This window comes from Vidua chalybeata, chromosome 5 (assembly GCF_026979565.1).
Source record: "Vidua chalybeata isolate OUT-0048 chromosome 5, bVidCha1 merged haplotype, whole genome shotgun sequence".
Taxonomy (NCBI): domain Eukaryota; kingdom Metazoa; phylum Chordata; class Aves; order Passeriformes; family Viduidae; genus Vidua; species Vidua chalybeata.
The window spans coordinates 9773828-9798639 of NC_071534.1; the positions used below are offsets into that span (position 1 = coordinate 9773828).

The window sequence follows — 24812 nt, forward strand, 5'->3', positions numbered from 1 at the left end:
TCATACGCCATTACCATTAGAACAGAATCTTGTTCTTTTATTACAGCTGAACTCCGCCGGATCTCTCAGCAGGAATGCTAAGTGAAATCAATGTCTTGGATTTCCAGGCTGAGCGTGGAGGTCACAGCCACTCTATCATTTCTCAGCATTATCCCTTCTCTTTCTCTCGCGCTCTCTCAGAGCCTCCAACTGGCACACAGCAGATTGAAAACAGCATGCAGCACAGGACTTACTCTGCACAATTTTGCAGCCTTTTGGAGCCCCCTTCCTTTCCTTTTGGCCCACTTTTTTAGTTTATTTTTCCCCCCGCCTTTGCAAAATAAGTTGTGTTTGTCTCCTACAGAACTGCAAGCCAAAGGCACTGGAACACCTAAAAATACGAAAAAGCAATAAAAGAAAGGAGAGAACAGAGCTGATCTTGACAGCTGCCAATTAAAAACGGCTATGCTCGATGCAACCAGCAGATATGGCAGGACTTGGAGTCCTGCAATGGCCACAAAATACACACTGTGCCCCTTAGATCTCATGAGAAACTCTCCTGCTGCACAGGAGAAGAAAAATCAACCCTGAGATTTTAAGTGTAGGAGATCTGCAAGCTGCCAGCCACACAACACAAGACACCCCCCCCCCTTATAAAATGCACAAAGTGGGTAACCAAACACTTTTTTAAAAAACCCAAAACCCAACCATCTACCCTCAAGTACTGCACAGCTTTGTGATTTCTTGCTCTAAGAGGCCAAGCCAAGGAAAAGCCACAGGAAGTGATAAAGTCTACAGTAAGGAGAGAGAGAAAAGACAACCTAGAGCTTGATTCATCAACACAGCAGCTACTGATTTCAAGCCATGTCTCTCACTCTTTGAACATGTACCTCACTGAGCTGACAATGGTATTATTTATTTGTCTAGTTATTTTTAATCTGTGCTGCTTTACTGTTAGGGTAAAAACAAGACACCACTGTCAATTCAAAGAATCTCTCCTGACGTGATAAAGGACATGGACAGCATGCTAGAGGGCACTAACAGAAAGGAAGGACATGTTTTTCACCCAGATCTTGCTGTCACCCAAATAGGACTGCTTTCTCCCTGCATTCCTTAGCTGAATTCTTCCTGGCTATTTTGCAACAACACCCTCCCATTTCAGGGAGCTGTACTGGGAACAAAGCTTCCTGCAGCCCAGAGGCCCAGGCCTGGTACAGTACCTTGCTCTTGGGAGGAGGGCTGTTTGTGCTCTTGTCTGTGTGGATGCTGGTAGGGGACACGGCAGCACCAAGGTTCCCCTGGGGAATGCCAGGAATCTTGCCTCCCGGAGACACTTGCATCGCAGCAAGTTGGGCAGCATACAACTGCTGGAAAAACAGAACAAAAAAAAAAAAAAAAAAAAAGCAAAAAACAAAATGAGAAAAAACAATTGGGGTGGGGAGGAAGACAGGAGACACATCATCAACAAATAAATAAATAAATAAATGAACTTCCCAAAACTTCTACAGCAGATGATACATTTTCCTTCCAATGGGCATTTTTTTTATTTAGCACATGTGTGTTTCCAGACATGAAATGTCATCTTCACTTTTGTGACTCATTCCTCCAGGGATGAACCAGAGACGTCACCATGAGAAGTGTCCCAGCTTCCCTGTGTGTCCAGGGATTCAACAGGGAACAGAAGCTAATCCCCATGGTTTGTCTGAGCTACTGGACCATCCTTCCTTTCCTGAGACGACACAGGCATAACAGCATTTCCACCAGTAATAGGCACCAACCCCTGTGAAGCACATATGCTGCTGGATATGATGGTCTCTGTGCTACCATTTCATGTTTCTTTATTTTATTTGCTGCGTTTCCCCTGTTTTCCCCCAGGCTGTAAGGTGTCTGGGACAGGGAATGTCAAAATTTTATTTAGTAATTATGGTAGGAGTCCACTGTAAGTTGAGTTGTGGGAAACCACTAGAGTCAATATAAATATACACATATCAATGGCAAAATGCTGTCCATTAACTATTAGAAACCCCAGTTAATTCTAAGAAGCCTTTCTGTGATAGATGCAATGCAGACACAGACTGGAAATGTTTTTCTCTTCAAAACTAAACCAGTAAGGCACTTTAAATACATACTTCTTTATTAACATGTGAATACTTACAATCACAGTCATCTGCTTAAAGCTAAGCACTACAGTAAGAGTTTAAGGGACAGAGAGCAAAAGCAGTTAGAAAGTTAGAAAGCAAACTAGAAGTGCCTGGAAGCTCCCCTGACCTCCTAATGAAACATGGAGAAAATAAACATGGTGGGCAGGAGAAGCAACAATTGCTGCTGCTTTGTGAACAGGGAGGAATTCCCAAGTCAGAAGCCCAGGAGAGCAGGAATGGACTAACAAAGACTTTTCCTGCTCAGCCCCAGCACCCCTTTCCAGGACCCATCCTAGTGCTGTGTGAGTGCTTAGTGCTGGGCAGTACGTGTGTAACACTGAACCAAGACACCCTCTGCCTGCAGGGTAGCACCTACAGAGCTTCTGAGCTGCCATATGACAAGGGATAGCATGCAGAAATATGGAACTGGATGTGAAAAAACAGGGTGGCTTCAATACAGCTAAGGCTAAGGAGTCTTGTTGGCAGTGCTGAGTTGTTTTGCTGCTGTTTCTCTCAGTTAATTTTATATGATAATAGAGGAATGAAGATGGGAGGGCACAAAGAAATGCCAATCCAAACCAGAAAGGCTGAAAGAGGAACCTGAGAATTCATTATGTGATTTTCTGCGTGGATCTGTGCAAAAGGTGCGGAGACATTGCTAACACGAGCTCACAGCACAAAAGCCCTTGATCAAAGGGCTCTGAATCTTGCACAGCTCTGTGCATCTCCCCAGATTCCCTGCACAAACTCTTCCCTTTGCTACTGCAAAGGCAGCCCCAGCCCTTCCACACAGATAAAAGTAGCTGCTCTTCCAAGTGTAATCAGTCACCAAGTTCCTACTTCTTTCTTTTTCACTCTATTCTTTCTTATTTCTTTTTCACTCTATTATTTTCAGTTTTGAATCCATTTTATTTCTTTTCTCTACTTGGATCACTGTTTGATCCTTATTTTTCCATACTTCTTAATCACCAATAGTCCATCCCATTCTGCCTCTTTCCCTATCAACCATTCCTTCATCTGCTCCCTTTTTGCCTTTTCCTCAAATTTATTTATTAATTTACCCCTAGCGAGTCTGAGCCAAAAAGATGCAAATCAGCAACAGATAAAATCATCAAAAACAACCCAGCCCCAAGTAAGTCACAGATTCAAATGCCTGTATTTATCAGCTGAAGCTCATATCCATTCATTCTTTCTAAAGAATCCCAAATTCTGCAGGGAGAAAGGAACAGGGTCTCTGTGAACCAGGGAAGAACTACAGCAGGCAGTTCCATGAAAGCTAAGCCAGCATTAGGTATGAATTATATATATAATATATCAGAGGAACAATGGCTGTTAAAGAAATAGGATCCATGACTAGGGAACACTTCAAACATAATGGGACTCTGGGGGTGACAGAGCAGATCTAGGGAAAGATTTTCCTTTTCTTTTGCTCCCTGGTGAAAAACTGACAAAACAAATTTAGGCAACTATGAGAAAAAGACAAAGTGAAATGGCCATTAAGCAAGAAAAGTTCAAGCTTGCTGCTAATCTATAGATTAGATATCATCTATATAGATATCATCATTAGAACATGTCTAGTCCACATAAAATAGGGTAAAAAAGACAGTCAGTTTGGACAACTGGAGATTCCTGACAGACCATACAGGGCCTGAGCTTCACAGAAATTTCTGGGGGGGAAGACTTTCCCAAATGAATCTTTATCCAGAGATGGAATCATGAGAACTGAACAACATGAAATACACTCACAACACCACGTCCAGGGATCTGCACACCTCACACCCTCCAGTGGTCTGTGAGCAATGGCTGTAAGCCAGCTCCTCCTCACAGTTCTGTCCTCAGCCACCTTTCTGACAATTCATGCAAAGACCAAATAAGCACTGGGAATTAATTTTTCCATGCAGAAGAAAGCCTTATTTTCAGGTGAAAAAACGGAATATATGAAATTTCAAATGTACGCCTTACTCTCACTTTGGGGATGGACATACCTGAAGAGAATGAAACACACAGTATGGTGTAGAGAAACCTGGAAGGAGGGGTGAAACAAAATCTATAAAGCCTTCATTCATGCTTTTTAAAACCTTCTGTCCTCCTGTTATCAGATTCAACATCTCACCTCAATTTGATTTATTTTGAGAATTAAAACCAAACATTCAATAAAATTTTATAAAAGGTCCCTTGTTAAGAGTCCTCTCTTAAAAATCTCTGTCTGCAACACAAACCAACTATTCTACAGAAAAAGCAGTATCAGGCCCAGCTCTCAAAGGAAAAGCACGTGTTTATGAAATTGCAAGGGTCTGAAACCTGTTTTACCAGGAAGACTGCTCCTATATCACTGTCCTATTTCAAAAAATGGAAAGAATTACACAACATGCAGCACATTTCTTAAACTTTCCCTATTTTTGAGCTTTTGCATTATTGAACTTGTCTATTCATATTTAAAATTTTCAGGACATCTCCAGCTTATACCCAAGGAAAGGGCAATGGTGTGACCAAGTGCTGTGAAACAAGATGGCAAAATGACAATAATTTGTGCATTCATTTGATAGACAAACTGAACTCCAACAAAAGAACATTTCTACCCCTGATTCCCTACTGGCATCGGAAGATTTCGGAACAATCAATAAATCTCTGCAGAAATATTCAACTATCATCTAAAATACATCTAAAAACATGCAATATTGCACATGGGCAGGGGAGATGGAACATAATAATTTAGTTACAAACAATAGATGTTACTTTTTAATTGCTTTTTCAGAAGCCCAAATCTGCCTTCTTGAAGAAGCATTATGTATCTTTTTAAATTCAGAATATTACCCTTATTTATTAGAGCAAAAATAAACCTGCCTAAAGCTGTAGTGCTTCACTGATTGCAAGTGAATGCCTCGGCCACAATAAAGCAGTCAAGACCCTATAGATAAAAAATCCTTATATCCTACACAGGATAAAGTTCTGTGTAGGACTTTACACAGGGTAAAAATTAAGAAGGCTCAAACCCAGTGTATTACAGGAGTGATAGAGAATAACATTGTTTTCCTTGCACTTTTTGAGGTCTTGGTTTCATCATTGGGTAGGCAGGTTTATTTTTGCTATACATAATAAATAAGGGTAATATTCTGAATTTAAAAAGATACATAATGCTTCTTCAAGAAGGCAGATTTGGGCTTCTGAAAAAGCAATTAAAAGTAACATCTATTGTTTGTTTATAACTAAATGATTATGTTCCGTCTCCCCTGCCCATGTGCAATATTGCATGTTTTGTTAATCTTTTCTCATTAACCTCTTATGAAAATCTGCAAGGAAGCAAAATCATCAGAACAAAAGCACAATTAGATACACTTTAAAATAAGCAGGAGGTACTGTTAATTTTTTAATGCTGCCCCTCTATTCTTAAGGTATTAAACAAAAAAACCCCTTGCTCCCTGGGTCACCACCTAAACAATTTATAATTCTTCCAATATATTAAGCAGAAATATTCAGCTGAACTCTCTAAATGGACTAGTTCTAAGAGCTCTTGGCTTGATGACTCTGTAGTACATCAACAGCAAAGCCTTGAGGTTAGGCCAGCTCTGAAAACTTTCCCCTTGGGCATTGTTGTTACACGTTAACAATGCTCATTACTGCTTGGAGGGTACACTAAAAATGAATTCTTGTTCTATTAATACAGAAAATGAGAATGAGATTTAATAGCAATTTTAAAAAGGTTTGAACAAAGTGCTAGCAATTACACAGGCAGAAATAGTTGATTCAAGCACCTATAGGCATTTGGATTACAGTATTATCTCTTATTAAAATATTTTTATTAGTGCACAGTGGAGATTAAGAGCTGTTTGTAAAAAAAAAAAAAAAACCACAGAGAGACAGGTGGTAGTGGGAAGTGAATCAGTTACTGCAATAAATTTGTTTCTGATAAAGTGGTTTTTCAGTGAAGACAACACAGCGATGAATTTACAAACCACTGTGCCTGAGTGTTTGAACTGTTGACTGATCCACCACTTCAATTTCTTTGTCATTCCGAGACCCATCATTAAAAATATACACATGAATGGCCTTGTTCTTTGTTTTTGGTTTTATGTTGTTTGTTTTTTTTTTTTTTTGCATAATCAGGGATGGGGGGGGAATGGCATAAAATGAGACTCACTCAGAATACATGAATTTCATTTTTCTTTACCTCAAATTTATGCTTACATAAGGCATGAAAACTTAGATTAAGGCAAAAAGAATTTTGCAATTCTGCCTAATTTTGAATCTGTTCAGGTGGTTTTTCAGTTGAAAAGGAAAAAAGAATTCATTGAAAACAAACATTTGATGTACATCCTACTGTGAGACAGGTTTTTAAAATTACTGGCAACATAGATAAAAGCTACAGAAAATAGAATTAAAGCTGCACTTATTAGTGATTGGTAGCAATGCTTGCTAGATATTCTACCAAAAAAAAAGTTCTTTATTTACATATTTGAAATGTCAGATTTTATTTTTGTCTGAGTTTCCTTCAAAGATTGTTAGTCAAACATTTCAAAGGGACACAGTAATTTGTACATTCAAACTTCAGCAAAGGCTTCTAAGTGTCTCTTGCTTGCATCAAATGGGAGACTTTCAGAAAATGAAGATAATATTTGAACACAAGGACAGTCTGCTCCTTCAAAACTTGCCCGAAGAACACACTGCAAGGTGAATTTGCTAGCTTTCACTTTGGGGTAACTTCAGATAAGAACAACAGAGCTCAAGATCCTGAGATGCACTTAACAGTATTTCGGTTTATTTGGGGATTTATTCTACTTTGGTTTTTTTCCACAGAGTTCTGAACACATTTGAGAGCTATTACTGTTCCATCTCACATCTGCCTTTATCACAAATAATTCCCACAAGGAACTGCCCTGCTCCCAGGGCTGAGGTGTGCACAGACTCTCTGTGGCAAAGGACCTCGTCTGGACTAATGTTTCCTTTACTCACCAAGCAAAAAATAGCAAGCTGCAAGAAATCACCCCAAAATTGTGGGCCACACAGAGACTAGAGAAAACAAGCTAAATATTGAAAAGCTGCACTGCTTCTTCCCATGGCCTCCAAATCCAGCTGACTTTCTTTGAGAACTCCCACCCTGGCTATTCTCTGCGTTTAGCCAAAGAGAAGAAGACAGGTAAGTAAATCACATAACAAGGAACAATAATAAGTATTAGAAATTTGGGACTGGGCTAGTTAGTAGATAATTAATACACTGCTTCTAATGAGAGAGTATTGGTGACATGTGGAGGAACTACCTAGAGAAATTTTGACTCATGATGTTTCAGTCAAGATCAGATGTGTTCCATGAAGGTGAACTTTAAACAAGACTTATTGTGCTCAGTAATATTTCACATCTTGTTTTGTCAGACTAGACAACATAATAGCCTCTCTAGCCTTAAAAAAAACCTGAGACTTAGAAGGAAACATTGAGGAAAACAAGTTCTCATTAGAAAAACTGTGAAGCATTCACAAACAGAACAAGGCTTCATTTATACACAGGCACAGACTTAGTAACCACCATCTCTAAACATCACTTTTAGAATCAGTGACCACAAGTCTCCACAAAATATGATTCTGGTAGCTGATCTCTAGGGTTCCAGCAGCCCTTATTCCTGAGAATAATCCCACTGTAGTCACCAGGCCAAAACAATGCTTGCTTTGACTATAGAACAGTAACGGTGACCAAAGTAAAACATGCATGTGCAATTTATGGTAGCTCTGAGTTTTCTTAGAAACTGGTGTAATTTTGATGGATAGGACACACATTTTAACTAAAGTACAACTCTGTTTAAATTTGTAGGAGCTTCTATGGGAAAGACACTAACTGTAACACCCTCAAATGTGAAGAAATGCAGTTTTCCTTGAAAAGCAGTCTTTAATTCTGCCAGTGGATAAATTCTGTTCAGCTATTAGCAAGGTGAGAACCAGCACCCATGACACAACTGACAGCTCCCGGTGACACAGGAAGACTGTAGGAAACTCCAGATTAGAGCCTAGACCTCATGGCTCCTTTGTCCCAGCCTTAACAAGAAGACAATCCTTCTACAGGATGTAACTGTAGGAACTTATCAATAGACACTTCCTATCGGAGACCAACAAGATCTGTTACTCTCTGTGATAAAATATCATTGTGAACTGTATTTAAGATTGTCTGCTCCTTACAAGTAAAGAGATTTTAACTGGAAAACTGCCCAAGTGGCCTACATATTCATACATACCATGTTCACACCATATGACACTAATTGAAATAGAGTGACTATATGGAATGCAATTGGAGAGGAAATTTGATAATGTCTTATGGAAAAAGCCTGTTGGATGAAATGCTGCAGATAATGTATCCCTATAGAGGAAAGTAATTAATATTGTTTGTATTTTAAACTATTCAAAAAAAATAAGCTGGCAACAATTTATTCCTACAGTTTGCTGTGCAGCACCAGAATATAATTTATTCTTGCTGCCATTAATTATTTTTATGCCAATGGAACTTCTTATGTTAGAAAGAATGGACAAAGAATGTCTTTAAAGTAAGGACATACTTTGGACAGCATATTCCTTATGGATGATACAGTAAAACAGCCAATGGCAATGTAGAGCAGTGACAAACAACAGGCACACGCAGCTTCAGAAGGGGCATTTGTTCTGTAAAGTGCATTGCCTTTATCACCAACTATTCTGTAATGCAGGATAGAGCTGACTGCTCTGTAATGAAGATGAAGTGTTTGAATGAAGGTTCCACATGGAGACTGCTGCTCCAGCACAGCTCTGGCAAATTAGAAACTTGAAGTCACTGAAGTGGCCCAGACATTTTACTCCATAGGAAAAAGCTCACTACTGCCTATTTGTTTACCACAGGCATGCTTCCCAAGAGCTGTATTTTTTTATACATATATCCAGATTTTTGGCAACTAGCTCAGAGCACCTGACTTTCAGTAAGTATAATTTTTCATATGGGAGACCAAAATTCTATGAGTGGCCGTTTGACAAAACACTTATTTCATATTGCATTGCTTTACTTGACTGGTACTGTAGAAAATCATTCATTGTTATCCATTAGGTGACCAGAGTAGTTAACAAGCAAGCACTGCCAGCAGAATTACTGTAAATAAAGTTCTATATATTTCAAATTGCCAAGCTATAATTAAGGCATTTCACTATTTTACACACATTTCCTTAAGCAACTCTTTCTCCACTTTTTATTTATAGATTTTCTGTTTGCATTTTAAGTTGTTGTATTCAACAGGGAATTAAGTCAGGGAAAATCTGTGCCTGCTTTAGGACTGATACTGAATTAATTACTCCAAATCTGAATACTCCGTGTCTCCTGAAGTTAAGTGCAGAGCTTGTAGTAGAAAGATTAAGGTCAACTGCATTTCTTATTTTGAGAACATGGATTTGCTGACTTGAATGCTGATATGTTATCAGGTTCTTATATATTGATTATATTCTAAGATTCCTTGGTGACTTGTCCCTCTTCTTCAGGCATGAAGCAGTGAAATAGGTACTCTGCACTCAGCCTTCTCTAGAAATGTTTTCTTGAAAAGCTGTGGTAAGAAGTGAGTCCTGAAATACTGAAGTCTCTCTTTAAAAGAGTAAAGAGATGATAATCACCTACCAGAAGCAACAATGCCAAATTAGTTTGTTGGAGGGGAAAAGAAACAGATGCACACTCGGATATTTTTTGCCCCCCTATAGTTGTACCTTTATCTGTTAACTATGACATCAAACAGTCAAATGAGAAACATTTTCTTTCCTGTCTGTTTCCCCTTTAACACTAAGTGTATTTGTGAACCTTAAGTATCCTACAGTTGTATCCACTGTCCTTGGAGGGATAAATTAACGTTGTTCCTCATTTATCCGACACATACAGGAGTTCAGTGACATCTACTCAGCTCACTCAGAAACTTAATTTGCTCTTTGACCTGAGCTTTACTGTGTGGTCAAAGGGTCTGGAGAAAAGTGCAGGAGGTAGAGAGGGACAAACGCTCAGTCCATCACAAACAAGGCTGCTCTCTTCCAGCTTGGTAGAGAGGAAGGAATGTGATGTCTGTGCCTTAAAGGGGAGCTCAGGACTGTGTTTGAGCTATTTCCATCGTGCCAAGCCTCCCTGGAAAGAACACAGAAAGGAGGAAGTACAGGTAGAAGGAGACCATTGAAAGGCAGAGGCCAGTGATGGATAGACCATCCAAGTTGCAGAAGAAAATGGACTTGTTCCAAGAGCTAAACTAAACCAAATTGATTTCTAGAATAGTTCTGAAGATATATTTTTCTGTTTCCCTTTTTACTTAGCTAGAAGCACTAATAGAATGTGACACAGCATCTTTATTCAGCTGTGCAAGTTATTTTATTTTATTTTGTTTAGTTCTATTTTATTTTTGGAGGTGGAGAAAGTAGAGCAAGGTGATTATTTTGGGGGAGAAGAATGTCACTCATACAGTGTAAGCTTTCCAGTTTATGAGTTTCTGTGCCACAGAAAATTTTCAAATACATTCAACTAAATTTACCTCTCATGTATTTTTTTTCATGTTCATTGCTTTAAAATCTCCTTCCCCAAGTCTTCAAGAAAGCTAACAAGTCCCACCTCATCCTGTGAGATCCTGCTGTGAAGGTGAAGCATCAGACCAGGGCAGCAGCTGTCCTCCCCAGCAGCACACTGTGATCCCTTTCCACAGAAGCAGAATATTGTACAAGGACGAAGGAAAGCTCCAGCTCACAGTACCTTTCCTTTGGCCTTAACCCACATGGAATCCCCTCTTCCAAAACAGAGCTCTTTTGTTCTAGGTATTGCTAAAGACAAGGCTTGCAGAAAAAGTCCATCAAACTAATTAGACCTGTGGGAAACTGTAATTCCAATCACTGACAAAGAAATTGCCCCAGTTTTGAATTAGAATATTTCGAGCCTCACTGTATCAGAGCAAATCTGTGTTCCAAACCAGAAAGCAGCTGAGTTTTGCTTTGGTCAGACTTCTGACATTCTCAACAGGGAGTCCTATCAACCTCAAACTCATGGGAGTGCCTAACTTCAAATCAGCCCCATTGCTGGAAGCTGGATAACTTGGATGCTTAAAAACACAAATGTGTGTTAGTTTAATTGGGATGCTCGAGCCTGGGAGAGGACAGGCTACAAAGAGATGTTAGAGTATGGGAGTGCCATTATTTGAACACAGAATTGCTGAGAGAGCAGAAAGCACTCAATTAATGTAATTATTCTGGAGTTTGCTTCATTATAGCAAAGTCCCTCTTTAACAAAGTGAAGTAACAGAAACAATAGATGTTCAATTTTTTATTCTTTGATTTTATGATAAAATGGGTGTGGTCTGTAAAACTCCCCCTCCAATGGAGCCCATAAAACTCCAGAGAGCCTGAAACCTCTGTGAAGCTTTGGCAAACTTCTCAGGAAATAACATAAGAAGATGTTTTCTGGTTCATCTCACTATTTCCATGCTTACACTGATGTAATGGGAAAGGTGACACTTTGCATACTCCATTAGGACATGTACAGAAGTTTAGTCTTTAATTCTTAGAGAATTTGTTCCCTCAAAGTGGTCTCTGCAAACATCTGAAATCCCTCAGGATTCAGTTTCTGACTCCCACTACAAGAAACTGCAGACAGTAAGGTCCAGTCCCACTGCGTGGCCAGACTGCAACCCATGCACAAAAAGCCTGGAACTAACCCCAGTATTCCTCTTTGGCACATCCTATACTTCAGGCTTAAGGAGCTGTAGGCACAATTACATGATTGAAAGTCAAAGGGAATTTTATCTTTAACTTTCATGTCCCTCTCATGCTGTGCCTCACCCAAGCACAAGAAGAGCCACGAGATGAACTCTGGAACTCTACATGGCTGTCCCTGGTTCCACCAATCCATGTGGACAACCAGGAATGGCTGGAGCTTCATGTTCCCACAGCAAGTGGGAAGCTTTGTCCCTAGCATCAACCCAACCAGGGGAAATGCAACCTTCTGCACTGCCCTCCAAGTGCAAGATGGAAAATCCCATATTATTCCAGCTCATCCGGGTTACCCTAAGGAAGGGCCCACTCCTCTCTACTTTTCCTCTTCAGCATTTTGCTCTTAAGACTAGACAAGAGTGAACACACAAATTCATCCCTCTAAATTCTGGTTATTGAGGCAAAAAGGATGTCCTTCACTGGCAACAGGGCCACAAACTCATTTACCTCTTCAAGAATTACACATAGCCACATATTCCACAGAAACTACATTAACACTGATTAACTAGTAACAAGCTCTATAAACCATTAGTATATCTGATCCATCCCTGATTATTTATTAAATTGGGTTTCCACAACTTTTTTTTGAGGCCCTGATTAAACTGGAAAATAAAAAAGAAAGTAAGACTCCTGAATGAAAACAGTGCTTTTTGAAAACTTTCCTCCATACCAATTTCCAGTATGGAATTTTTTGTAATAGCAAGATGGATCTGCTTGTACAAAACCATGAAATACAGAAATTATCTTAGGAGACATTTTTCAATCGTTAATAATACAGCCAGGTTATAAAAAGAGCTAATCCATATCTTTAAATTGTTTGTCTGGAAATTTGGATTAGGAGGAAAAAAACCCAGCAATTTTCATGTTTTATAATGAAGTATCAAAACATGAAACTCTTTTCAATCCAAAAAAATGAGTCAAAATTGATGTAAAAGCACATTTTAAATTGCTTCTGGCCGAGTAGCTGTCTACAAAGCAGAAGGGGTGGGAGCACCAAGGAGTTTGCAATGGAAACACCAAGAAGCTTTTACTGCAGTCACACCAAGAGCTGCTATCGTGAAGTAATAACATTACCCAGAAATCTTTGTTTATTACCTCATTCCCAATGCCATCTCATTTCACTTGAGTTACTTGGGTCTGAGGATGGGGTTAATGAGCGAGGAGGTGTTTGAGTGGGTGTGAATTAGGGGCACTGCTAAAATAGAAACTATTTTAACAGTTCTGCGTTTAATTTAGTCTGGAACTCAGTAATTTTTGGTTTTTTTCAGGTAAAATACTCACACATTCCAAGGCTAAGAGCGACTTTGGCAAAGCACAGATAATACCTAGACTTACTCGTATTATATGGAGTATTACAGAGGAACTCATGCTTCTGCTCCTTTTCTACCTCCAACATTCTGCCCACAAGTCTAACAGACATGGAATGATCATGCTTGCATTTCCCGAGTTCAGAGACTCTCCTCAAAACTTGGACATTTTCAGTGACTGTGACAGAAAACACCACTGATGGCTGCTCCCCCCAGCCCTGCACTCCACAAGCCATCCCCACAGCAGCCCCTTACAATATGTTCTAACATCTGCCTCCTCAGATGATGTATTTTGATTCTATTTGATTGACCCTCTTTGTGCTGCTCCCTGCAGTGGGAGGGTGAACAGCACTCACTGCTTCTTCAGTCAGCAACTGGTAAATTTATCTCTGTTCCAGACTGGGAATGTCATGCAGGGATTCTCCTTGCTTCCCTCCACAGAGCAGTAATGCCCACCATACACGCCTTTCCTTTATAATTATCAGGGACAAGGAATCCAGAACAATCCAGAAGAGGGAAGGCCTCTGGGCCTCCCCTTGTATTGTTTATATCTGAAGCATTTCTGCCAATTGAACTTTTCCGTGACAAAGATCAGCATTACCCAGTGTTTGTGGCTCCAGCGTGGGAGGCATGAATAAGGCAAGGAACAGTTCAGTCCTCCATTACACAGGGATACTCCTTGTTTTTGCCAAAGTCAGCAACTGCAAAATATCTCTCAACTTCTCCAGTTCACACCATGGCACAGGACATGCGTGCACTTTTGCTCAAAGTGATCGTATTCACCACAGTAAAAGCCACGGCTAAAGCAGCAAAAAAGCACTTGCCAGTATCACAGCCATGAAATACAATACTTACCCTCACCATCATGAGGTTTCTATCATGTATTTGACAACATTGTCATCAGGATCACTGACAACTGTCCAAAGTCATCTGGCATGAAATGGAAAGAACATGGCTATGAAAACATAAGGGAGCAATGCACTGAGACCAGCACAATGGGATATCCACACTTCCCAAAGATGGAAAACTCTACTGACACAGGGAGGTGGAAGTCCACACTGACTTCTACTCCATGACTTGCCCAAATTCCAACTGCTGCAGAACTACAGAGTCAGTTGGTCTTGCTGCTCCATGCCCCACCAGCCATCACAGAAATATTCTGACTTTATGGTCCACCATTACTAGCTTACTAACTGGAATTACCTAGGAAAATGAAAAAAGAAACTGAGCCACAGTAGAAAAGGGACATAAAGTGGGAATAGTCTGAGCTAATCACCCTCATCTCGCTTTATAAAAACTGGAATGGAACTTGCAATGTTATGCCAGATGACTTATACATGTTAGGCATCCATGGCTAAAGGTTATTCTCATCCCACCATCCTGAATAAAAAAAAAAAAAAAAAAAAAAAAAAAAGGAAAAAAGTAGCTAGTCTGTGCTCAGCACATCTATGCAATTTTAAAAAATTTTGTGTCAGCAGCTGAATTTAAAGTGAACTATATCTGTCCTCTCTGTATCTCATGAAAAACACACATTTCCTTTTTTCTTGTTATACGAGTCAGATGGAGAGTGACTTTGTCTTCCTCAAAGTCATCCAACGGGGTAAGGCACAGAGCTGCATTTTCAGGATAGAACATGTGGGGAAGGGCACACAACTCCCCCAAAGTTGCTTGCAAATTACTTTGGCTTTGTGTGGAGAACATATATGTTAACATAAAGTAGAGTGTGAACCCAAGGAAAATGAAGACAAACACTGACAGCTGGCCAATCTTGCCCTTCTTTACTGTGTTTGCCTCAAATATAGTATGTTTGTAAGAATGTGTGAAATACTTCTGAAAATAACGGTTATACTCTGTTTAGTTTTAACAAGCAAAGGAACATACAATTTACAATCCTCCTCAGAAGGATCTGATTTACTAAAATTCATGGAGAGACGTCAGCAAATTTCCAGGAGGACTTAAAAACCTAACTTAGTCAATATCCTGTGAATTTTGGAACTTGTGTGTTTCATTTGATGCTTTTTTCTCGCATGACCAAGGTTACAGAGATTTTATTTAACAATTTATTTTTCATTTTTATCTTCAACTTAATGTCTCCCAAAGAATCAGACTGGTGCTTATACCATACAGTTCAGTATCTTTTAACAGTGGGGTGTTCCCACATTCCAGAAGGACACTGAACAACAATTTCTTTTTCCCATCATGACATGCTGTGGAAGAGGGAGTCTTTGCCTCCTGCACCCCAGCAGTGACTGGCAGTCTGTCTCTCTCATCCTCCTCCCAGGGAATTTTGAGAAGGAGATTCACACCATCAGGCTGCAAGGGACATATGCTGCAGGGCTCATCCCCAATTAAGGAAGAGCAATTATGGTAAGTTAGATCTCTGTCCTTCAAACACACTTCTGTTATGCAACTCCAAGCCCTGACTTTAATATTTAATATACTGCAAGCATAGGAAGTGTCCACCAGAGCTTTCAGCTGCAGAGGTAGAAACTTTGACTGAAAGACAACAGTCATCCTGAAGGGCCTTTTGCTTTGATTTATTGTGTGAGAGGATTATACTGATTTTAATAAGCTTAGGATAAACAACATCCTAGAGGATGTACATCACAGATTTCCTCATGAGATTGGAAATATCTTACCTTTCATTATTGTTTACAATGAGTGTCAAATTGCTCTGTTAGAGCTGTTGTTCTTACAGGTGACACCTACCAGTGTCATCACCGAGAGCTTTTTAGACTTTTGACCCTCCCTGAAAGTAAGGCATTGCACAAACTGTAAATTGTTTTGCCTAACAGGACTGGCAGCAAGCAGGAAATGTCCAGGGACAGTATAATGTGTCCTAGCAGGATTACATGGCATTTGCAGACATGGGGGGACTCCCCTGCCTCAGACTCCATGGTCAGCTGTAACCTCTTGAAACTGAGCTGCCATTTGGGCAGTAGTGAAAGGAGCAGCCCCACAGATGGTCTCTGGTCTCACTGGCCTGCAAAACTGGCCTGGGGAATCTAGGAAGTTGTCAGCAGTACTATCCTTCCTCCCTCTCCCCTGCCTGTCTTCCATATTCTGGTGGCTGTTTATGAGCTCAGCTGTCATTCTTTGCACCAGGGAAAGATAGATGGGACACACCAACCCCAACCTAAGTGACCTTTGGATGTGACAAGATTTTTAGGTCAGTCCTGCTAAATGGAAGCCTTGGTGTATCGAGGCTCGCCTCAGGGTGAAATTTCCAGTGAATTTATTATCTCCCAATGCCCTTTGGACTGCTTCCCACCATCAAACACCATGGCAGCATTCAGAACAGGAAGAAATACATTAACTGGAATCTGATCGTTTTAAAAGGTTACAGCTGCCCAAATATAATTTAATTTCATACTTGCCCTTTGAGGGTTTGGTGTATATTTTCATTTTATGACTGCAAATGATAAAGCTCTTAAGATTCCAGGCAATAAAAAGGAAAAGGGGGGAGAAAGTATTTTAAGGGTTAGACGTCTATTCAGTTCATAGTCAATGAGGAAAGTGACAAATCAGCTTTTTTTAAAAAACAGAACACTTCCTCAGTTTTTAGTAGTCATTTCTCTCCACACTTGATGGGGAACAATACCTTTTAGTGAAAAAACAAAACAAAACAAAACAAAACCTGTAATGCCACCCAGTGTGAAAGAAGCATTTGCTGTGCAAGTACCTACCTATCCTACATCCCTTAAGGACTTGCTTCAGAGGAGCAATTAATGGGAAGTGAAATAAAGTAATCTGAGTGAACTGTTGCAAAAAAAATAAAAGTAATCAGACTTGAGAAATGCTTAAATCTAACCAGAGTTTGAGTTTTAACTGAGTAGGCCATGTTTTTTTCTAGAATCTCTTCTAACTTCTTTCTGAGCTTAGGTTGTGTACACAGGCCTATGCCCACACAGCAGGATAAGAATCAGGATAAAACCACTGTTTTTGGGGCAGTGTCCAGTTTGGTTGGAGTCCCACACCTGTATAATAAGGAAATTCTACAGAACAAGTGTGCAGGATATAACACCATAGTGCACAACACAAAATGCTGGGAAATGATGCTCACTCTCTCTTTTGCCCTTTCACAGTAAGTGAAAGCAAGCACTGAAACTCAAGCTACCACACAAATGTGACTTGGACTAGAGGTAGGAAAAACTAAGCACGTGTGTCTTTTGCTGTATCCAATGAAAACTGTGCCACCAAATGAACACCACCTCACCATCACACAGTCTGATAGAATTTTGACAACTGCTTCCTTTCTGCACAACAAAACACGGAAAAAATAAAATGGCTGTGGAAAGGAGGAACGATGAAGAGCCAATGCTGCATATCCCATTTTCAAAGCCACTGTAGGAAATTAATTATTGCTGGGCTCCCAAATCCCTTCAGGGCTCTTTAAAGATCTTTCCCAAGCACACACTGATCTCACTGTCCGAATTACCCTCACCACCACTGCAGTGTAGAGCACGAAGCAAAGCTGCCATGACAATGGGATAAGTAGGGATGGCAGCCCTAAAAGAACTGTGTTCCTGGGCAGCTACTGGCACAGCAGGAGAGGGAGTTAAAGCAAATTAAGGGATTCTGCCCTGCTCAGGAGAGACCTGACCCACAGAGCTGCCTCCAGCCCTGAAGCCCCAGCACAGGATGGACATGGAGCTGATGGAGTGAGTCCAGAGCAGGACACGAAGGTCACTGTGGGCATGGAGCATCTCTCCCACAAGGAAAGGCTGAGAGAATTGGGATTGTTCAGTCTGGAAAACAGAAGGCTTTGGAGTGACCCAAATGTGGCCTTCCAGTGCCTGGAGGGAGCCCACAGAAAAGATGGAGGAGCACGCAGTTACACGACAAGGGGAGAATGGCTTCACACTGACAGAGCGGGAGGGAATTAGATATTGGGAAGAAATTTTCCAGTGGTGAGGCCCTGGCAGAGGCTGCCCAGGGAAGCTGTGGCTGCCCTACCCCTGGAAGTGTTCTAGGCCAGGCTGGATGGGGCTCTGAGCAGCCTGGGCTAGTGGAAGGTGTCCCTGCCCACAGCAGGGGGGTTGGAAATAGGGGATGTGCAAGGTCTCTCCCAACACAGGCCATTCTGTGATTCTATGATGCTATGTATCGCTTACCCTCAACACCAATAAGCCCTAGTTTGAAAAAAGGAAATTCCAATACTGAACAAATACTAATGCAGAACTACTGTGGAGAAAGTAAGGGATTTTTAAGGACAGTTTAACCTACTGTAAAATGTAGCACACCTATTAGTGTTTCTAATGTGAATTTTTCAATTTTCAGAAGTTCAGAGTTTAATGGTAAAATCTACATGAGAGATAAACTAGGACTTCAGCCATGCTCTCGTGCCAAATTCAGCTAGAACCATTTGGTTCCCTTAACAAAATAAATATGCTGCTGTATTCTACAGGAATGGCCTAAAACACTTTAGTAACACTACCACAAGCTGTACTGTTTTGGTGTATCAATGGAGAACACACTGTTTTAATTTACAAAGACTGTTTTGAGCCATGGAAGGGGAAAGAGAGAGAAAAGGATTTGTTGCCAGGTGCAATTTTCCCACTCCTGCACAGGGAGAGGAGTCACCTGCAGAGCTGACACTTCCCAGTCAGAAGGGCAGAGAGCCACTGGTGCTGCTGCCCAGGTGTGCTGAGGGACAGCCACCCTTCCCCAGTCCTGCCCCTGCACGGAGACACATGGCAATGATGCTTTTTTGGACCCCTGAGCACATCAGGCACCACTCCTGATGGCCCCCCATGTCTCTGAAGGATTAACCTCATCCCCTTGAGCACAAAGTGGTAGCCCCAAGCCCCTTTGGGAAGAACAGACACTGTACCCACAGGAAGGAGCTGGAAAAAGCCACTCCACAGCAGTCCCCAAGGACAATTTGAGTACCTCAGTATGCCACAAACAGATTGCCCCTGTCAGTGGCTGCTGGTGCAGAATGTGGCACAGCTGTGGGTCCCAAAGCAAAGCACAGCTTGCAATACAGTGAGAGGCCTCTGCTGCAATGCAGGTTTTAAACAGACAGAGAAATACAAATACCTCCAAACAGCAAGACACAGGGGTGCAGATCTAGGCAGAGACTTTTGAAAATCTCACCTTCTACTGTCATGACAGCATTCAAAACTTCCTTACTGCTTTCCTGATGTATTGATAATCATAGGATACTGATTTCTAAGTTTCTCTCAGCTGAAAAACACACACTTTCTAAAAACCATTTTTCTTCCTTGCATACATGCCTTTCCTTTTGCTTTTTATTATTTTTATTTCGTTCCGTGTGTATGCTTGCCCATTAAGGAAAGACAACTCACACAGCAGCTTTCTGACAGCCCTGCTCCCTGTGATTCCAGAGTCTGTCAGCCTCCAAGAGAGATGACTTAACAAATCTACAGCATATTTCCAGGCAGGTAACTCATCTGTGATGTGACCAGTCTCTATGGCTAAGGGGTAAGGAATGGAAATCCAGCAGTCTGCAGTGCTTTTCTCCTCAGTTATCCAATGAATGGAACAGAAACAGACCACTGGTAAAAATGGCAAACAAATAAGGCAGTTACACAAAGTGAAAGGGCTACTCAGAAGCTTCTCTAGGAATCAGACTCCAGTGAGCAGAGCTCATGCAGACTGCAAAGTTTAAAAGCTAGTCTTGAGGAGTACTAGGAGCTACAGGTACTACTGCCTCCAAATTTTCTTGTTCAGATTGATCTTACAAAATTCACTAGAGCTGAAAACATGAAGAACCTCTGAAAGGAGAAAAGGAATTTGAGGAAATGGAGCCTACGTAATGGGGAAAAAATTGCACTTTGACTTAACTTCAGGAACAAGCTCACACTATCGAGGCACAACAGAATAATTAAGTTTAACACTGTGAAAGCCACATCTCCAGATACCAGGTATATTCTACTGAGAAAAGTTCAATTGATGACTTTGGAAAGCGAAACAGAACAAGCCTCCTGACCTCAGTGGTTTGTTGTCTAACACTTTGATCTACAGTCTACAGTAATTAGGTATTTCATAGTTTCAAACTGTGCCTAATATTAGCCCCCATTCATAAAAGGGTGATTAAATACCCTGGCTGCTAACAGTCAAGCCTGGCAAGGAATCAGACTTAATAAAAGAAAGGGTAAGAGTTCAGAAACTTCTAAAGGCTTGCACTGTTCTTGCCATATGCAATTTATGTCACAGGCCAGTGATGCACTCCTCGTGCACACATTTACTATTCTGTTTGTTTACTTCTATCCCCTTCTGCCTTGTCTATTGAAAGTGACCTAAACTTTGGACAAAAAAGAATGGTCATAAAATAGACTGTAGTGAGAAATAGCACATAAACAGAAATCCTTACACATTCATATATTGCACCAATCTGCATTTAACAGCAAACCATGTCATCTGATCTGGGTACAACAGGGAGCAACACTTCCAGAGAGAATTTCTTGTGCTGTGTTTCAGGATGAGTCATTGTAGCAATTTGATTAGTGGACCCAAAGCAGTATGTATCAGTAAGTATTAGTTTGTGTAGGTCTGTCAGTGTTTCTCCCTGTTGTTATTTGCAGCATTGTTCCACAGGCACTGGCCTGTGTGCACATCACTGATTTGCAGTTTTCCTGCATGTTTGTCTGTCGTGCTGCTCTGCTGGGGGGCTGTAAATACACACTGTTGGCAGAGTTCAGCATGAAGACAGTGAACTCCAGAAATATTCACAAAAAATTTCCCAGTCTGACTGCAGCTCCCACGTTTCACAGGAGCCCCACAAGGGCCTGGTTTGTGATTTCAGAGCGAGCTCCCCCCAGCCAGCCAAGCTGCACTCAGTGTGGTTTCCCCTCCTCCCCCCCCTCTGGACAGTTTGCTCAGGATTATACAATCTGATTTGCATGATTATATAATCTTCTTTTCAGCAACATCCCTCTGAAAAGAGCAAACAACATAATAGGAAAACCGGTAGCATAAGCCAACTCTTTCAAAACCCAGTGTCTGGAATGTGCAAAGGACACAAAGTAAGGGGGGAAAAAAAAAAAAAGTTTTTTTGGGTCTGTTACCAGATTTTTAATAGAGACCTTTCCCAGGAGCATCAATTCTCAATGAATGTAAGCCATGAAACAATGTGAAACACAAACATCTCACAGACCTGCACTGTTGCCAGTACAGGAAGGGAAGCATCTCCAGGTATGTACAAGGGTTGTTATTTACTCTTTAACAACAGAAGTTACTTTGGGGCAGTGTAAGAACTCTCAGAAGGTTTTTCTCCACCCTGGCTTAAAAGACTGGCAGGCAGGTGCTGCCACTGCTGCTGTTTTGACGCTGGTTTTGTCTTGCAGCTGGCTGAACTCACAGCTTTGACACCACAGTCCCACTGATCTGGAATCTGGGTTCTATGGCACAGAAGTATAAACGAAGTCCTAGCTGATACAGGTGCCTCCACTCCCTGTCTCTTCCTTCAAACACTTCAGACTTTGTCTTAGGACACAGTATAAGTGAAGCCTGTCATATTCCAATCTGCAAACAGGCTCTTCTGCTGGCTGCTAAAACTACTTATGATGTCAGTTACTTCAGCAATATTCATCTAAAATTAATGCCTTATAAATAATCAAGGAGTAATCTGCTTCCGTCTGTCAGGCTAACCCCAAAAAGAACCAAGTGTAACATTTTTGCAAGAGAAAAGAAATTAAGGATGACCTGACCTCACAAGCACGCTTGCCAGACAGTCACACACTCCTCCCTGCATGACCTATTTTTCCCTGCTCACACCACAGAGATGTTTCAAACAAATACCCAGTAATTCAGGCTGCTTGAAACTCAGAGGGCTGCCACCCAAGACACTTGGGCATCTTAATGGCTTTGTCAGGTTTCCAAAAGTTTTTAGTGACTTGTTATCTCTTCTCAAGTTGAAATAGAGCTCTATTTAAGTAGTCCATGAAGGTCAGTGTTAAATGTCTTGCTTTCCCAAAAATTGGAATATTGGGTATGGGTCATGGCCTAACATTTTGTTGCATCTTACAGTGTGTGAATAGCCTGTATGAAAAGCATACTGAGCAATAGGTGGTTTTTTAGTTAAAACACCAAGTTAGGGATTAACTTACAGCTAAAAAACCTTAACTTACAGCCTAAGTGTTTCTACAGCATAATGCTATAGAAATGCTGCAATACTTCCAACCTGCTTTTGAAAGCTGCTCTAAACTACTGCCTAATAAATTCCTCTAAGGCTCGGAAAACATCTGTTTCTGTCACTAGATTCTGTACCAGTTATCAAGTTCCCCATCACCTGTAGGATGAACCACTGAACACCTGGGGATTTTCATCTTTTCCATATGAGAACTCCACAACTTTCTTAGCAAAGACCAATGTATCGTGATAGAACAGTCGACCTAAAACAGGTCGATTTTTCTGAGATACCTTTTAGACCCATTAAAAGGATTAATGGTCCCCTAGCAGAAAATCACTGAATTATATTGTGATCAGATATACACTACAAGAAAAAGGCACAGGAATTGTTATCTTCTGCTAATTCATGAGAGGAGAAATCTTGTGGCAGAGAAGGACAAAGCCAAATGGAAACAACACAAGTGATGAGGTGAAAGAAGAACAGGATAAATGTATGCATATGCAAGGCAAGGCAAAGGATTTGCTGTCCTCATGCTGGGGCTCATATGTAAAGAGACAGCAACATGGAGCTGAAGGCTGGTAAATAGGAAATAACACAGAAAAGATGTGCTATTTCCATTGTCCAAATGTCAAACGTCTTCCAGAAAGCCAGGGGGTGGGGCAGGAGGACTAATAACTGTATGAGCATCTCCTAACAGGTTTTCTTCCTTCTTGAAAACTGCTGCGCCCATGTGAGCTCAGGAAAGTCAGAGAGAAGGCTGGCTGCACTCCTTCCAGGCTATTTGCATATGTTCCTTAGTATGCAGAATGTCTCTGTATGTAATTGAATTGTTGTTTTTGCCTCTATTAATACATATGCAAATGAGTCACTCCTGCAGCTGTGCTGTATTAATCATATGTGTGCTTCTCCCTGTCTGCCCTGCAGACTCAGGGTCGGAGGGAGGGGGAAGAGGGAATTCAGTCTCTCTGACCTAGAGGAAAACTCACTCATGCAGACAAAGGTCTGCTAGCAAACAGCAGGCCTGAGCTACAACTGGAAGGCAGACAGGCTGGTCATTTTTCAGTCTTTTTTCGTTTTTCATAGATATGGATGGAATCTGAAAGTTATGCAGAAAGGACTGTTAATCTAGATAAAATTAATATGCTACCACTGCTAATTCTTTCCCCTGGAGAGGGGAGGGAGTTCTAATTTGACAAGCCACAGAGTAGCCATGATATTGTTCTACCATGTGTATTTACTGCCTGTAAATGTCCACTGTGCTCAGATATCCACAGTGCTCAATAAAACACAAAGCATTTCTATGCAGTCTTCTGTAATCACTGTCTTCCCTAAATTGACTGGATTCTGATAAAATGATGTGATCAAGCTTTTCATTCAAATCTGTTTTAATAAGACTATATTGAGTTTACCCATAACGTTGTGTAAGACTCTATCAAAGGCAAGAATGGGCTATTTAAATGCCAACCACAAAGCACATTTACCCACCATGAGCAAGATTTATTTGAGCTGTGTTCTGTGGTTCATGCTCTTACAAAATCTACCACAACCTCTAGCTCCCAGCAGGTATCCAGAAAGTGAGGAGTAGTTGCACCCTGGAGTTGCAAGGCTGGCTCTGGAGTTAACTGACAGGAACTTTTTCCATTTTAAAATGTAGGGATTTTTCAGAGATGCTCTTGGCAATCCATAGCCTCTCACCCCACACCTTACTTTTATAGTTTAACGAATATCTTACCATCACTAAGACTTCATGAAAAAACCAGGAAACCATGGAAATATAAAGTCTTTAGAAGACAACTTACCCCACAACAACACAGAGATCTTCACCCTGGTTAGATGGTTGTAGCTTCTTCTACATGAAGAGTTCTGGGCCCCACATTTTTCTAGCTGAAGGACCTCGGTCTTCTCACTGACCTCTTTTGAAATAGCCATCTTGGCTACCCATGTGCAGTACAGGTGGCAAACACCTAGTGGCCAACACATTCACTTACAAAGCCAGAAAGAAGTGGTGGACAGAAGCAGGGAATATAGGATCTGCATAATGCAACCATTTTAAAAAACTATTCAAAAGGACATCCAAAAAAAAAAATGTTGCTTTATTACTCCTCTTGTTATTGTTATTTGTGATGGCCATAGGAAACAGCTCAGCCATGCACTGAGCTAATGGCAGATGGACAACTGCCATCTTTTGGTTATGCTAATGAGAAATGTCGCTTTTCATGCACTTGGTTGTTTTTATCCCCACATGTGTGGGCTCACAGTGAAAAACTAATTTTAATTTTTTTTTAATATATACTTAAGTGGATTGCATGAGTATTATAATATTGTAATTAAACTGTGCACTAATGATTCATTCCCTACAAATGAAGTCAGAGTCCAATTAATGAGGACAGGTAAAGTAAAAAAACAAACAGGGGCAGGATACTCTCACTGTTGAAAAGCCAGCTTAGATGGTATTTAAAGGAAGACACTGCCCAGCAAATAGAAGAACTAACCCTGCACTGCTAAGAAACAGTTTACTTCCTTGTAAGCAAGAACTGGTTATAGTAATATCCCAAAGAGGTC

General features: G+C 40.8%; 1 protein-coding gene across 5 annotated transcripts in view; it reads right to left on the minus strand.

Moving 5' to 3' along the window:
- The window catches only part of SOX5 (SRY-box transcription factor 5), a 285498-nt gene that overhangs the window by 55966 nt on the left and 204720 nt on the right, over positions 1-24812 (minus strand). For all 5 annotated transcript variants that reach the window (XM_053942786.1, XM_053942785.1, XM_053942783.1 and 2 more), the window contains exon 9: positions 1200-1346. In XM_053942786.1, coding sequence (XP_053798761.1) covers positions 1200-1346 — 147 coding nt within the window. The remainder of the gene's footprint in view (positions 1-1199; positions 1347-24812) is intronic.